General features: G+C 42.9%; 1 protein-coding gene across 1 annotated transcript in view; it reads left to right on the top strand.

Annotated features, from left to right (window-relative positions):
* Positions 1-15391, top strand: part of KCNK10 (potassium two pore domain channel subfamily K member 10) — a 136666-nt gene that overhangs the window by 57820 nt on the left and 63455 nt on the right. Inside the window, exon 2 of the mRNA XM_065871568.1 lies at positions 5655-5989. Coding sequence (XP_065727640.1) covers positions 5655-5989 — 335 coding nt within the window. The remainder of the gene's footprint in view (positions 1-5654; positions 5990-15391) is intronic.

Below are 15391 nucleotides of genomic sequence, written 5' to 3' on the forward strand. Positions count from 1 at the left end.
AGATCTTTCACCTCCTCGGTTAAGTTTATTCTTAGGTATTTTTATGTGATTTTTAAATGGGATTTAAAAAAACCTTTCTCTTTCTGGTATTTCATTATTAGTGTATAGAAACACAACGTATTTCTGTTTATTAATCTTGTATCTTGCAACCTTGCTGAATTCATTTATCAGTTTTAATAGTTTTTGTGTGGAGACTTTAGGTTCCTCTACATAGAGTATCATGTCATCTGCAAATAGTGATAGTTTTACCTCTTCCCTTCCAATCTGGATACATTTTGTTTCTTTTTCTTGTCTGAATTCTGTGACTAGGACTTCCAATACTATGTTAAATATAAGTGGAGAGAGTGGGCATCTTTGTCTTCTTCCTGAATTTAGTGGGAAAGCTTTCAGCTTTTCACTGTTGAGTATTATGTTGGTTGTGAGTTTGTCATAAATGGCCTTTATTATGTTGAGATATGTTCCCTCTCTACACACTTTAATAAGAGTTTTTATCATGAATGGATGTTGAATTTTGTCAAATGCTTTTTCTGCTTCTATTGAGATTATCATGTGATTTTTATCTTTCCTTTTGTTAATGTGGTGTATCACATTGATTGATTTTCAAATGTTGAACCATCCTGTGACCCTGGAATAAAACCAACTTGATCATGGTGTATGATCCTTTTTATGTATTGTTGGATTTGATTTGCTAATATTTTGTTGAGGATTTTTGTGTCTATATTCATCAGAGATATTGGCCTGTAATCTTTTTTTTTGTATCTTTATCTGGTATCAGGGTAATGGTGATCTCATAAAATGAATTTGGGAGTGTTCCATCCTCTACAATTTTAGAGGGGAATATTTTGAGAAGGAAAGGTGTTAGCTCTTATTTATATGTTCGGTAGAACTCCTCTGTGAAGCCATCCCATCCTGGACTTTGGTTTGCTGAGAGATTTTTTTTATTACAATTTCAATCTTACATCTGTTCATGTTGTCTTTTTTTCCTGACTCAGTCTTGGCAGGCTGTACATTTCTAGAAATGTGTCCATTTCCTCTAGGTTGTCCAATTTGTTGGCATATGACTGTTTATAGTATTCTTTTATGATTTATTGTATCGCTGTGGTATCAGTTGTTATTTCTCCTCTTTCATTTCTTACTTTGTTTATTTGGGTCTTCTCTCTTTTCTTCTTAATGAGCCTAGCTAAAGGTTTATCAATTTTGTTTACTTTTTCAAAAAACCAACTCTTGGTTTCATTGATTTTTCTATTACTTTTTGGTATCTATTTTATTTATTTCCTCTCTGATCTTTATTATTTTCTTCCTTCTGCTGACTTTGGGCTTTGTTTGTTCTGCTTTTTCTAATTTCTTTTTTTTTTTTTTTTTTTTTTGCGGTACACGGGCCTCTCACTGCTGTGGCCTCTCCCGTTGCGGAGCACAGGCTCCGGACACGCAGGCTCAGCGGCCATGGCCCATGGGCCCAGCCGCTCCGCGGCATGTGGGATCTTCCCGGACCGGGGCACAAACCCGCGTCCCCTGCATTGGCAGGCGGACTCTCAACCACTGCGCCACCAGGGAAGCCCTCTAATTTCTTTAGATGGAGGTTAGGTTGTTTATTTGAGATTTTTCTTGTTTCTTGAGGCCTATATTGCTATAAACTTCCCTCTTAGAACTGCTTTTGCTGCATCCCATAGATTTTGGAAAGTTGTGTTTTCATTTTCATTTGTTCAGGGTTTTTTTCTGATTTCCTTTCTTTGTTGACTCATTAGTTTTTTAGTAGCATGTTGTTTAGTCTCTGTGGATTTGTGCTTTCCCCATTTTTCTTTCTGTAGCTGATTTCTAGTTTCATACTTCTGTGGTTGGAAAAAATGCTTCATATAATTTCTATCCTCTTAAATTTGTTGAGACTTGTTTTGTGGCCTGGCATGTGACCTATCCTGGAGAACATTCTGTGTGCACTTTAAAAGAACATGTATTCTGCTGGTTTTGGATGGAATGTCCTGTATATATATATATATCTATTAAGCCCAACTGGTAGTGTGTCATTTAAGACCACTGTTGCCTTGTTGATTTCCTATCTAGATGATCTGTATATAGATGTAAGTGAGGTGTTAAAGTCCTCTATGTTATTGTATTGTTGTCAATTTCTCTCTTTATGTCTGTTAATATTTGCTTTATATATTTAGGTACTCTTGTATTGGGTGCATATATGTTAATGAATGTAATATCCTCTTCTTGTATTGATCCCTTTATCAATATATAATGCCCTTCTCTGTCTTTTGTTACAGACTTTTAAAGTCTATTTTGTCTGATGTGAGTATTGCTACCTCTGCTTTCTTGTCGTTGCCATTAGCATGAAATATCTTTTTCCATGCCCTCACTTTCAGTCTGTGTGTGTATTTAGTTCGAAGTGAGTCTCTTTGTAAGCAGCATATAGGTAAGTCTTGTTTTCTTATCCAATCAGCCACCCTATGTCTTGATTGGAACAGTTAGTCCATTGACATTTAAAGTAATTATTGATAGGTGTGTACTTACTGTCATTTTGTTATTTGTTTTCTGATTGTATTTATAGTTCTTCCTTGTTCTTTTCTTCTTCTAGTTCCTTCACTTATTTGATGATTTTCTTTAGTGGTATGCTTGTTCCTTTCTCTCTTGTTTTTGTGTATCTGTTGTAGGTTTTGACTTGTGGTTACCATGGGGTTCATATGTGTTGACCTGTATCTATTTGTTTTTGTTTGTTTGTTTGTGGTATGTGGGTCTCTCACTGTTGTGGCCTCTCCCGTTGCGGAGCACAGGCTCCAGACATGCAGGCTCAGCAGCCATGGCTCACAGGCCCAGCCGCTCCGCTGCATGTGGGATCTTCCCGGACCGGGGCATGAACCCGTGTCCCCTGCATCGGCAGGCGGGCTCTCAACCACTGCGCCACCAGGGAAGCCCATCTATTTGTTTTAAACAGGTAGTTCTTCAAGTTCAAACACAATCTAAAAGATCTATATTTTTTATTTCTCCCACATATTTTATTTTTGATGTAATATTTTTCATCTTCATCCCTTTACTGATTATTGTAGTTATACTTGATTTTACAATTTTTTTGTCTTTTAATCTTTGTACTAGCTTATTTAAGCAGTTTATCCTCAGCCTTTACTGTATATTTTCCTTTACTAGTGGGATTTTTCCTTTCCTATAGATACTTCTTCTTGTAGCCTTTTCTTTTCCACTTAGAGAAGACCCTTTAACATTTCTTTTAGGGCTGGTTTAGTATTGATGAACTCTTTTAGTTTTTGCTTATCTGGGAAGTTCTTTATCTCTCCTTCAATTCTAATTGATAATCTTGCTGGATAGAGTGTTCTAGGTTGCAGTTTTTCCCTTTCAGCACTTTAAATATATCATGATACCCCTTCTGGCTTTTGCAAAGTTTCTGCAGAAAAATCAGCTGATAGCCTTCTGGGGGATACCTTGTATATGACTCTTTGTTTTTCTCTTGCTGCCTTTAGAATTCTCTCTACCTTTTGGTGTGGGTCTGTTTGGGTTCATCTTGTTTGAGACTCTCTGTTCTTCCTGGAGTTGGATATCTGTTTCCTTCTTCAGATTTGGGAAGATTTCAGTCATAATTTCATAAAATATATCTTCAACCCCCTTCTCTCTCCTTCTGGGCCCCCTATGATGTGAGTGTTGGTACACTTGATGTTATCCTAGAGATCTCTTAAACTGTTCTAATTTTGAAATTTATTTTTCTTTTTGCTGTTCTGATTGGGTGATTTCTGTTATTCTATCTTCCAGATCCCTTCTATGTTCTTCTGTGTCACCTCATCTGCTGTTAATTCCTTCTAGTGTGTTTTTCATTTCAGTTATTGTATTCTTTGGTTCTGACTGGTTCTTTATTTTACATTTTTTAGTTCCTTGTTAAAATTCTCATCTATTCTTTTACCTAATTCAGTTAGTATTCTTATTACTAATGCTTTGAATTCTTCATTTGGTAACTTGTTTATTTTGATTTCATTAATTATTTTTTCAGGGGTTTTCTCTTGCTCTTTTAATTGAGAAAATTCCTCTGTCTTCTCATTTTTCTTATCTTCCTCTGTCTCTATGAAATCAGGTAAAAGTTACCCATTGCTCCTTATGTTGGAACATTCCTTTACAGTCTGAGTCTGCCAGTGGCTTTGGTGGGAGAGCTGGATTTGATGTGAACACAAGCCACATCTTTCCTCAGGTTGTGCTGACAGCTATTATCTTGGTAGGAGGTGGGGATGGAGATGGAGAGACTAGGGCTGGAGCAGGTGTGAGCTGAGGCTTCTGTGCTAAGTGTCCATCATCACCCAGTGGGGGAGCAGGGTCAGGTTCCAAGTTGCTAGAGCAGAAGCCGTGAGAGTTGGGCTTCCAGACCGGCTCAGTTCCCTTCAAGTATGTGCTCTCCCCCTCCCAGCACTGGCACCCTCACTCCAGAGTAGAACAGTACTGGAGCAAGAGGAGCTAGCGCAGGCACTCAGTGAGGGCTGGGGTACAGTCCGTGGTGGTCCAGCCACCATCAGAGATCTGGACTGCCTCTGATGTGCCACTTGTATAAGTGAAGCAACGGCTGCCTCTGCCCTTCTCAGATGTTGCTTCAGGTTTGAGCTACCTCAGTGTCTCACGACTAAGGTCTCTCCTTGGTCATGGCAGCTTATTCCAGTGTGGAGCTGTGATGGGAAGGAAGCAAGGCTGGAATGTTCACTTGGATCAGGCTGGTGTATACACTGGGGAAGTCATGGGAAACCAGCCAGCCACCTGCTTGATTTCAATTTGCCCTCTCGCCCCTGCTTCAGGAGCAAGCCAGCACAAGCACGCCCCTCCTGAGTGGAGTCCAGGCTTCCCACAACCCTCCTGTTAGTCCCACCAGCCCTCCGGGGGGTCGTCTTCTTTTTGTAGGACCCCAGGGTTGGGGCACCCAATATGTGGCTTGAACCACTCACGTCCCAGGGAGTGTCTCCACCCATGAAATCTCCCTTCTCCTCTGAGTCCCCTCCCAAGGACACAGGTCTCAACCTGTAGATGTATTTTTGATGTGTTCGTGGGGGGAGGTGAATTCCATGTCCTCCTGCCTGTCTATCTTGATCTGAGTGTCACTGTGTTTGGTTTTTGACTCTTCATTATAGCAAACTCACCCTTCTTTTGTTTTGTGACCATAGACCTGGATAAAAGAACTTTTAAACTTGCTAGATGCTCATCTCTTCTATACTCTTGGTATTACCTAGCCCTCAGCACTTGGACAATTCTGCTGGGTATCCTTCTCCTACCTTTTCTTCTCCAAATTGCATAATATGTCTCTTTTTAAAATATCATGGTTTGTTGTGCGTCTTACACATCACTTAACAAGGAAACTAAGGGAGAAAATGAATGAGAAATAACAGAGACATGGCTTTCAAATTTGGACCCTTGTAGAGAAATATAAACATTTCACACTCAATTAATATTATTTTTTTTGTGTGAAAACTAGAACACCTGGTGCTTACTGTTTTAGAATTCAACAGACACCTAGCAACTGATTGAATTCCCTCACTGCAGGCTTGGTGAACCAATTTTTAATCCTCACATTTGAAAGCTGGCTTGAGAAAGACATCTGTGCTTTGTTTCCGACAAGTTTTGGGCTTTGTGTTTATAAACAAATTCTCTTTTCCCCTCTCACCCACCCCGTTTCTCAGTGGCCGTTCCTGCAGCAGCGCCCCCGGTGTGCCAGCCCAAGGGCACCACTAACGGGCATTACGCGGCCCCACGCCTCTCCATCTCCTCCCGAGCCACGGTGGTAGCCAGAATGGAAGGTGCCTCCCAGGGGGCCCTGCAGACCATCATGAAGTGTAAAACAGTGGTTGCCATCTTCGTGGTCGTGGTGGTCTACCTCGTCACGGGCGGTCTCGTCTTCCGGGCATTGGAACAGCCCTTTGAGAGCAGCCAAAAGAACACTATTGCCATGGAGAAGGCAGAATTCCTGCGGGATCATGTCTGTGTGAGCCCACAGGAGCTGGAGACATTGATTCAGGTGAGCAAGGAGTGAGTCAACAGTAGAATCACCTTGGGTCGGGGGGAGAGTGTGACATTGGTTTTGTCTTTCTGGCTCACTGAGCTTTGCCGTTGGTTGAGATGCTACTGATGGTCAGGGAGGTCCTCTCTGGGAGGTGACACTTGAGTGGAGACCCGTGACAATGTGGGGGAAGAGGGGTCACATGTACAACGTAGGAGCAGGCTGTGTTTTGTATCACCTGCTTTTTTGCATGTGGTGGCCAGAGGCAGCAGCCGGCAAAGGGCTTTGGATTTTCAGGTTCAAGGCCACTTATATATGCTGATTAACTTTTAAATCTGTGTGAGATGCTGGGGTAAGAGGGTGGCCCAGAAACCAAAGAAAGAGAGAATTTTAAAGGAGCAGGGATGTATGAACCTGTCGAAGGTGGATGAGAATGGAGCAGAGAAAAGGGCACCAGCTGTGGGATGGATAGGGTGTTAGTGACTTGAAAGAGGCTTTGGTGGATTTGTGAGGATGAAATAATAAGGATAACAGTAACAGGGATAATCAAGGTTGCTATTTTTGAACACTTACTGTGTGTCAGGCACTGTACTAAAGCCCTTCCATGCCTTGGATATTAAGGAAAAAATGTGCATAAAAAATGGAGGCAGAGAACTTCGGGCCCCCGCCTACAGAAACAAGGCAGAGGAAGGGGTGGGGCGATCTTGGCAGGGGTGATGTGAGGCTGGGAAGGGATGTGGGAGACAGGGAGTCATCTAAGGTGGCATGACAGGAGGAAGCGAAACAGGAGGCTTGAGAAGTGAGCGAAAGGTGGAGAGGACCGAGTCCTGGGAAGAGGGAAGGGAAGTGGTTTAGAGCCCAGCAGATGGGCTTCACCTTGGAGGTGAGGCAGGATGGCGGCCTCTAATCTACATGCCTTCCTGAGCCATGAGGAGTAGTGGTGGGGGACGGTGATATTTATGGAGGCAAGGGAGAGTCCCATCTTTCTGTGGGTTCTAAAGTTTGGAAGACAGAGGGATGGAAAAGACAGCTTTCACAATTCCTTCTGGCTCTGGGATTACCAGCATTAAATTCTTTTCTTTTAAAAATTAATTAATTATATTTTTGGCTGCGTTGGGTCTCTATTGCTATGCACGGGCTTTCTCTAGTTGCAGCGAGGGGGGGCTACTCTTTGTTGTGGTGTGCAGGCTTCTCATTGCAGTGGCTTATCTCGTGGCGGAGCACGGGCTCTAGGCGCACGGGCTTCAGTAGTTGTGGCATGTGTGCTCCAGTAGTTGTGGCACCCGGGCTTAGTTGCCCTGTGGCATGTGGGATCTTCCTGGACCAAGGATTGAACCTGTGTTCCCTGCATTGGCAGGCAGATTCTTAACCACTGCACTACCAGGGAAGTCCCACCAGCATTAGATTCTAATGGCTAAAAAAAAAATTCTAATGGCTACTACAAATTAGGGTTCTGTAGGATTCACAAGTCTGGGCTGGCTTATTTATTTATCTATTTCCAGCTACACTGATAGGGTAGGGGAATTCTGAGGCTGCTTATGATCTGGCCCCTTCATAGTAGTTGTAGTCTTTTAAATTAGTTTCTATAATCTGACTTGACTCTTAGATTAATAGAAATATACATTTTTTTTCCTGGAATACATATGGTTTCATACCTATATCCTACAGTTTTTATTAAAAAATAAAATCTGGGCTTCCCTGGTGGCACAGTGGTTGAGGGTCCGCCTGCCAATGCAGGGGACACGGGTTCGTGCCCCAGTCCGGGAAAATCCCACATGCCGCGGAGCGGCTGGGCCCATGAGCCATGGCCACTGAGCCTGTGCTCCGCAACGGAAGAGGCCACAAGAGTGAGAGGCCCGCGTAGTGCCAAAAAATAAATAAATAAATAAAATAAAACCTTACAATTCTAAAGGTCAAGGGGCAGTGTTTCATATCACTCTTTCTTAGATGGCCTTGTCTGTTTTTTTTTTTCTCCTTTCATGGTAAAATGCTACCAATCTGTCACTAATCTGTGCCAGGTTGAAGGCTCATAAAGGCATAGAGAATGGAGGAAATAATTCGGGAGTAATTTTCAGTAAGGAACTTATTATACATGTTGTGGTGATATGTGGTGAGATCCTTTTTATTTAGTTGCAATACATGTAATAACCTAAAAGGTGGTCTGAATTGAACTGGACTTGTGCCTGAATTTTCTTTCCTTAGACAATGAGATCTTGAGGAAAGGGATCATATCTTATTATCTTTGCATCCATGTGTAGCCTCTGCATGGCTTTACCTCTAATTACTACCCAATAGAGAAATGCTTTTGGGATGAGCTATCAAGCTAAATCTATAACACTGGTGATGCCATGAGACATCTGAGCTTATTCATGCATTTATTTATTAATTCCATATTTCTCTATTGTTCATTCTTTGGCCTTCTCCTTTATGAAAGAATTCAGTGGCCAGAATGAAGGACAGAATGGAGGAGGGTAGAGATTCTAGTTCTGGTGTTGCTGTTAAGACCCATCCTTTGACCTCGAAGATTTCGCTGTGAAATGAGGGTGTGTGTGTGTGTGCGTGCATGCCCTTGAGATCATTTTTATAACAATTAAAACATATACCCTTTAGTAGGCACCCGTTATGAGCTAGGCCTCTTCTACCCATCATCTCATTTAATCTCTCCAACAACCTTCTAAGTTGGTATAATTATACCCATTTTACAGGTAAAGAACTGTTGCTCAAAGAGGTTGAATAACTTTCCAACCACCAGCATGACAGAGCTGGGATTCAAAGTGAGGTCTGCCTGGCTCTACCCTGCCTCGCCCAATGAGTCTACAGCCCTTGAAGTAGTGTTTACTTTAGCATAAGCTTAACTCTCTCTTAAACATTTGCTTTATGTTCAACACTGTCCAGAATTTTAGCAGAGTCAAAAGGCATTGGAGTTCTTTGCTCTTCAACAGAAAGCATGTCCTCTTTTTTCCCTTTATACCCATTGACTATCAATCCTGGACATGGGATACTTTAAGATCTCCATCTACTCTGGTATAAGGATTTATACTGGCGTTTACTTACAGTTTTTTGTAGGCTAAGCAGTTAAACATGCTGAACCTGTGTCAGTCAAGAATCAAATTATTATGGTTTATAAACAAGGTGAAAAGACAACCCTCAGAATGAGAGAAAATATTTGCAAATGAAGCAACTGATAAAGGATTAATCTCCAAAATATACAAGCCGTTCATGCAGCTCAATATCAAAAAAAACCCAAACCAATCCAAAAATGGGCAGAAGACCTAAATAGACATTTCTCCAAAGAAGATACACAGATTGCCAACAAACACATGAAAGGATGCTCCACATGACTGATCATTAGAGAAATGCAAATCAAAACTACAGTGAGTTATCACCTCACACCTGTCAGAAAGGCCATCCTCAAAAAATCTACAAACAATAAATACTGGAGACGGTGTGGAGAAAAGGGAACCCCCTTGCACTGTTGATGGGAATGTAAATTGATACAGCCACTATGGAGAACGGTATGGAGGTTCCTTAAAAAACTAAAAAGAGAATTACCATACGACCCAGCAATCCCACTACTGAACATATATCCTGAGAAAACCATAATTCAAAAAGAGTCATGTACCACAATGTTCATTGCGGCTCTATTTACAATAGCCAGGACATGGAAGCGACCTAAGTGTCCATAGACAGATGAATGGATAAAGAAGATGTGGCACATATATACAATGGAATATTACTCAGCCATAAAAAGAAACAAAATTGAGTTATTTGTAGTGAGGTTGATGGACCTAGAGTCTGTCATACAGAGTGAAGTAAGTCAGAAAGAGAAAAACAAATACCGTATGCTAACACATATATATGGAATCTAAAAAAAAAAAAAGGTTCTGAAGAACCTAGGGGCAGGACAGGAATAAAGACACAGACGTAGAGAATGGACTTGAGGACACGGGGAGGGGGAAGGGTAAGCTGGGACAAAGTGAGAGAGTGGCATGGACATATACACACTACCAAATGTAAAATAGATAGCTAGTGGGAAGCAGCCGCATAGCACAGGGAGATCAGCTCGGTGCTTTGTGACCACCTAGAGGGGTGGGATAGGGAGGGTGGGAGGGAGACGCAGGAGGGAGGGGATATGGGGATATATGTATATGTATAGCTGATTCACTTTGTTATACAGCAGCAACTAACACACCATTGTAAAGCAATTATACTCCAATAAAGATGTTAAAAAATTTTATTATGGTTTACCCTTCACTGATTCCTTCATAGGATGAAAGTGTCCACACTTTTGGACCAGGGCGTATCCTCTCCACTCTACAGCTCTCAGCAGCACCGTATGTAGTGCTCATAAGAAACACAGTGTTTGGGAGGGTTTTCAGTGTGGTGTGTTCTAAGATGGAAAAATAATATTATTGTATCTCACCGACATTTTTATTGTTGTATGTGGCTGGTCAATGGTATTTATCTGGTAGTGTCAGGACTCTTGGCTGGATTGAGTGAACCCCTCATAAAGCTAATCTGGAAGGTGTAATTCATGTTATTAATAATAAAAACAGAATACCTGGAACAGATTAACCCCTGTGAAATGCCTGGATAGCTTAAAAGGGCCATAGCTGGGGAGGGATTTTCCAAAGACTTAAACCACTTTTATGAGGTATCATAGGACTCCGGATGTGACAGATGGGTCACCATCCCTGACCCAGATGCTGCTATGGAGGAGACCGTTTCATTAATTAATTCATCTATGCATTCTTTAAGTTGCTACGGAGCTTCTGTTACATCAGGTAATATGCTAAGTGTTGGGGATAGAAAAGATGAAGATAAAATACACCTTGAGCAAGTTGTGAACTTCTCTGTGATTCCATTTCATTATCAATAAAATGTGCCTAAAATCCCTCACCCTTAGGATATTGAGAGGATTAAGTTCTATAATTCATGAGAAGGGCTTTGAACTGCTCTTGGCACGTGGTGCGCACTCAAAAAAAAGGTAGATATTGCCGCTGCTGTTTATAGTATTATTCAAGGAGCTCAGAATTTCAAGCAGTGGTTCTTAGTGGGGAGCGGGGGTTGCTTCCAGGGGGCACCTGACAATGTCTGGAGACATTTTCAATTGTCACAGTTGGTGACAGATGCTACAGATGTCTAGTGGGTAGAGTCCAGGGACGCTGCTCAACATTCAACAATGCCCAGCATATCCACTCATAACAAAGAATTATCCAGTTTCACATGGCAGTAGACTGAGAAACCCTAGAGGAAGAGGCATATAAACCAATAACTAGAATTCATTGGAATGGAGCTATTTTTTCCCCCGTTTTATTGAGATATAATTGACATATATCACTGTATAGATTTAAGGTGTACAACATAATGGTTTGAACATTTATTGTGAAATGATTACTGCAGAAAGTTGAGTTAGCATCCATCACCTCATGTAGATCCAATAAAGGGAAAAATTTGTTTTTCCTTGTGGTGAGAACTCTTAGATTATTCTCTTAACAACTTTCACATAGTATACAGCAGTGTTAATTATACTCATAAAGTTGTACATTACCTCCCGAGGACTTACTTATAATTGGAAGTTTGTACCTTTCCACCATCTTCCTCCAACTGGCCTTTCCCCACCCCCCATCTCTGATCTTTTTTCCTATGAATTTTTTAAAAAACATTTCACATGTAAGTGAAATCATACAGCATTTGTCTTTCTCCATCTGACTTATTTCACTGAGCATATCCTCAGGGTCCATCCATGTTTTTGCAAATGGCAGGATTCCTTCATTTTTTAATGGCTGAGTAATATTACATCATATATATGTAAAACTCACAACTTCTTTATCCATTAATCTGTGGCCACTCAGGTTGTTTCCATGTCTCGTCTACTGTAAATGCTGCTATGAACATGGGGGTGCAGATACCTTTTCGAGTTACTGTTTTTATTTCCTTTGGATGTGTTCCCAGAAGTGGAATTGCTGGATCATTTGGTAGTTCTGCTTTTAATTTTTTGAGGAAACGTCATACTGTTTTCCGTAGTGCCTGCACCAGTTTCCAACCCCATCAATAGTGCGCGAGGGCTCCCTTTTCTCCACGCTTTCCCCAGCGTCTGTGATCTCTTGTCTTTTCGATGATCACTGGAGTGGCACCCCAGTGAGGCAAACAGAGGTCAGGGAAGATTTCGTGGCCATTTGTCTCCTTTAGTCCCTGCAACGATTCTATGAGGATAGTCTTTTGTGCCACTCGCAGAGGAGGAAACTGAGGCAGCAGGAGGTGAAGTTACACGCTCAAGGATACCTGATTAGTGAGTGGAGGATCTCAGATTCACTCCTGGGCAGTCTGACCACTGTCCTGTTCTCTTAAACACCACGCATGGGAACAGAAACGTGCAATACAGAAGGAGTTCATCATTCAGGACCCACTGTGAAGGGTATCCCACCGGCATGTGGTGCCCGTTGAGGGAGGTGCAGGTGGTCCGTGTGCCTTGAGCTGAGAGGTGTGGGCAGGTGGTGGGAGATGAGCTTGGGACGGGGGCAGGGGCTGGATTTGAGGTGCCCAGAGAGCCTTGCCGAGCGGTTTGGGCTTTGTGCTGCGGGAAGTGGGGGAGTCACTGAAAGATTTAAGAAGGTAGTGACACCATGGAAACTTTCTTTGGAAAGGGAACTCTTTGAGCGCTGAGGATGTAGGGTTGGAGGAAGGAGAAATTGGAAGAAGCAAGACCAGTTCGGAAGCATATTGGGACCTCATCGGTGGGTCATGCTGAGACACAGTGAAGGGGCCACATTTAAGAGAGTCTGACAAAGCAAACTTGAAGATGACTCTGTCCCGTTCAGCAAAGATGTCTGGAGTGCCTGCCCTGTGCTCCGCCTTCCTTCCTGTTCAAGCAGAGGCCATGTGGGTCGGGGGAGCCCGGCGAGTGGCACCCACACTCTAGAGTTAATCTTCTTGTGTTAAATCTTTTTTCTGCCCGTGGGCTGTGTGACCTGGGTGAGAAAGGGAGTCACCCCAGGCCTCAGCTTCCCTTCTGTAAAATGACGATTATGATAATAGTGTCCACTTGTTAGGGAGGTCTGAAGATTAAACAAAAAAGCTCAGCTACTTTGAGCTATTGTGATCGCTACTATTTATTTGTTAGGGAAGGCAGGAAAAAGAAATATAGAGAACCCCTAAATTATTATTATTATTTTTTTTAGTGAAACAAGTAAAGTGTTTATTAGGAGGAAAAAGAGTACGTGTGGATAGACACATGGGCGGACTCAGAGAGAGTCGTGCCCTCATGGTAGTTTGAATCACCTATATGGGGCATTTCTTCCAGGTTTCCTTTGGCCAGTCATCTTGCTTTGCCTGGTTCTGAGTCCGTATTTGGTATATCTCAGGGTCCTCCCAAGTGTGTGCATGCATCTCTTAGCCAAGATGGATTCTAGCGAAGAGGCCTATGGGTAGGTTGACATCACTCCCGTTTTGACCTCCAAGGAGCCTTTCTGCGCATGTGCAGTAGGGAAGGTCTCCTCGACCTCGACAATGAGAAATACGTGGTCTCTATCTTTTTTCTGGGCAGGGCTCAGCCTCTCCTATTGTTCTCCTGATAAATATTATCTTTATCTTGGAGTATCTGTCCACAGGGGACAAACTCCAGCTGCTCAGCCTGGGGCCCATCTATCTCCTGCCTCAAATCCTCCCTGAGAGACATAGACCCCGAGAACTCTTTATTGGGAAGAAGAAGGGCAAATGTCTGTCTTCTGTAGCTTCTTCAGGCTGGCACGGGGCTCATAGACCCTACCTAGCTGGGGTCACGGAGCTCTGGCCCTGTCTCATTAAGGGCCCCAGCATGACTTCCGTTGTTATTTCAGCAGGATATGCTGTGGGGAGTAGAAAGCCTCTAAATTATGCGCATCCTGGGGTTCTGCTAAGGGAAAAGAGAAGAAAACTCCTGAAATGCACTTTGGGGCTTCAAATCCTAAATTTGATTTGCTTCGACTGTTAAAGTGTAAAGTCCCCTTCGCAGAAATGACTCCCCTGAGTGCTGAGTTGGGCTGCTAACACCATTTGCTGTGTTGTTGTGGCTTGAGCCCAGGGAAGTAACCTAGCAGTTTTCTGTGTCATTTAGAGGGCTTACCCTGCCAACCTAGATAATCATCCCAGCTTTGATGGGGACACTTGGCCTCAGATCTATTACGTAGACACCGGGGCTGGCTCCATGATCTCTGTTCACCCTGACTGTTCCTCTGTGTGGTTTGAAACACATATTGGAGAACCTCAGGGACCCAGAAGGCTCAGGCAGCCCCAAGGAGTGGGTCACCCAGACAATGGGATGACCAGTGACTCCAGAGTGTGACTGAGTGAAAGGGCCTGCATCCTCCGGGCCTGTTTGCTATTTATCCCTCAGTGAGGCACGTCCATCTTCTAGTGTGGTACCCTGGGGCAGGCTGATTAACCTGAACTGGGCTTCAGCAGTTCAGTCCACAGAGGACACAGAAGACCCATTCATCTCTGGAATCTTACCCTTGAGACTCTGTGAGAGAGTCTGCAGATGACAGTAATAGGGAAATTTCCTGCAGAGCTGTTGTAATAATAAAAAATGGCTACCACTTATTGGTTGTTTACGTTCCTCTAGGCATGTTCTAAGTGCTTCAATCCTTTAATTCATCTAACCCCTGCAACAAACCTACAGGTAGGAGCTATTGTCATCATTCAGTTTCTTTTTATGAACAAATAAATTCTAACAAATTAAGTAATTTGCCCAAGGCCACACAGCTGATAGGTGGTTAAACTGGGATTTGAGCCTTGGGATGCCAGACTCCAGAGCCTATACGTCTAAGCACTGTGCTAGACTGCTCACTTGTGTCAACGGTCAGTACCCCCTACACTGCGTCTGAGCCTTTTCTTCAAGGTTTTACCCCAAGGAAAAGATTGGAGGGAGAAAGAGAAATTTTTAGGGAAATGTGGGCTGACACGGTACCATAGCACTCTAACTATGGACTGTTGTGTTTTCAAAGAAGGGAGTGTCAAGGAGGGGAAAGAGCATGGACATTGGTGTCAGATAGACTTGGTCTTTAGCACTATTAAACCTAAGGCTGCTTTTCCTATGATGGGGATGGTGCAGTCCCTCTTCATTCGGAATAATGGGAGGAGGGAGTGAGTTAACCCACGTCAAGTGCTCAGCAGTGTCTGCCATAGAGTTGGCATTTAGGAAACACTATTTCCCCCTGTCCAGCTTTCGTCTCCAAACATCTTATGGAAAAATCCCAACAAACTTTTTTGGCCAAACCAATACATTGAATAGGTTTTTTGTTTTGTTTTTTTTTGTTTGTTTTATTTTTTGCGGTATACGGGCCTCTCACTGTCGTGGCCTCTCCCGTTGCGGAGCACAGGCTCCGGACGCGCAGGCTCAGTGGCCATGGCTCACGGACCCAGCCGCTCCACGGCATGTGG

This window comes from Phocoena phocoena, chromosome 2, assembly GCF_963924675.1.
Source record: "Phocoena phocoena chromosome 2, mPhoPho1.1, whole genome shotgun sequence".
NCBI classification, from domain to species: Eukaryota; Metazoa; Chordata; class Mammalia; order Artiodactyla; family Phocoenidae; genus Phocoena; species Phocoena phocoena.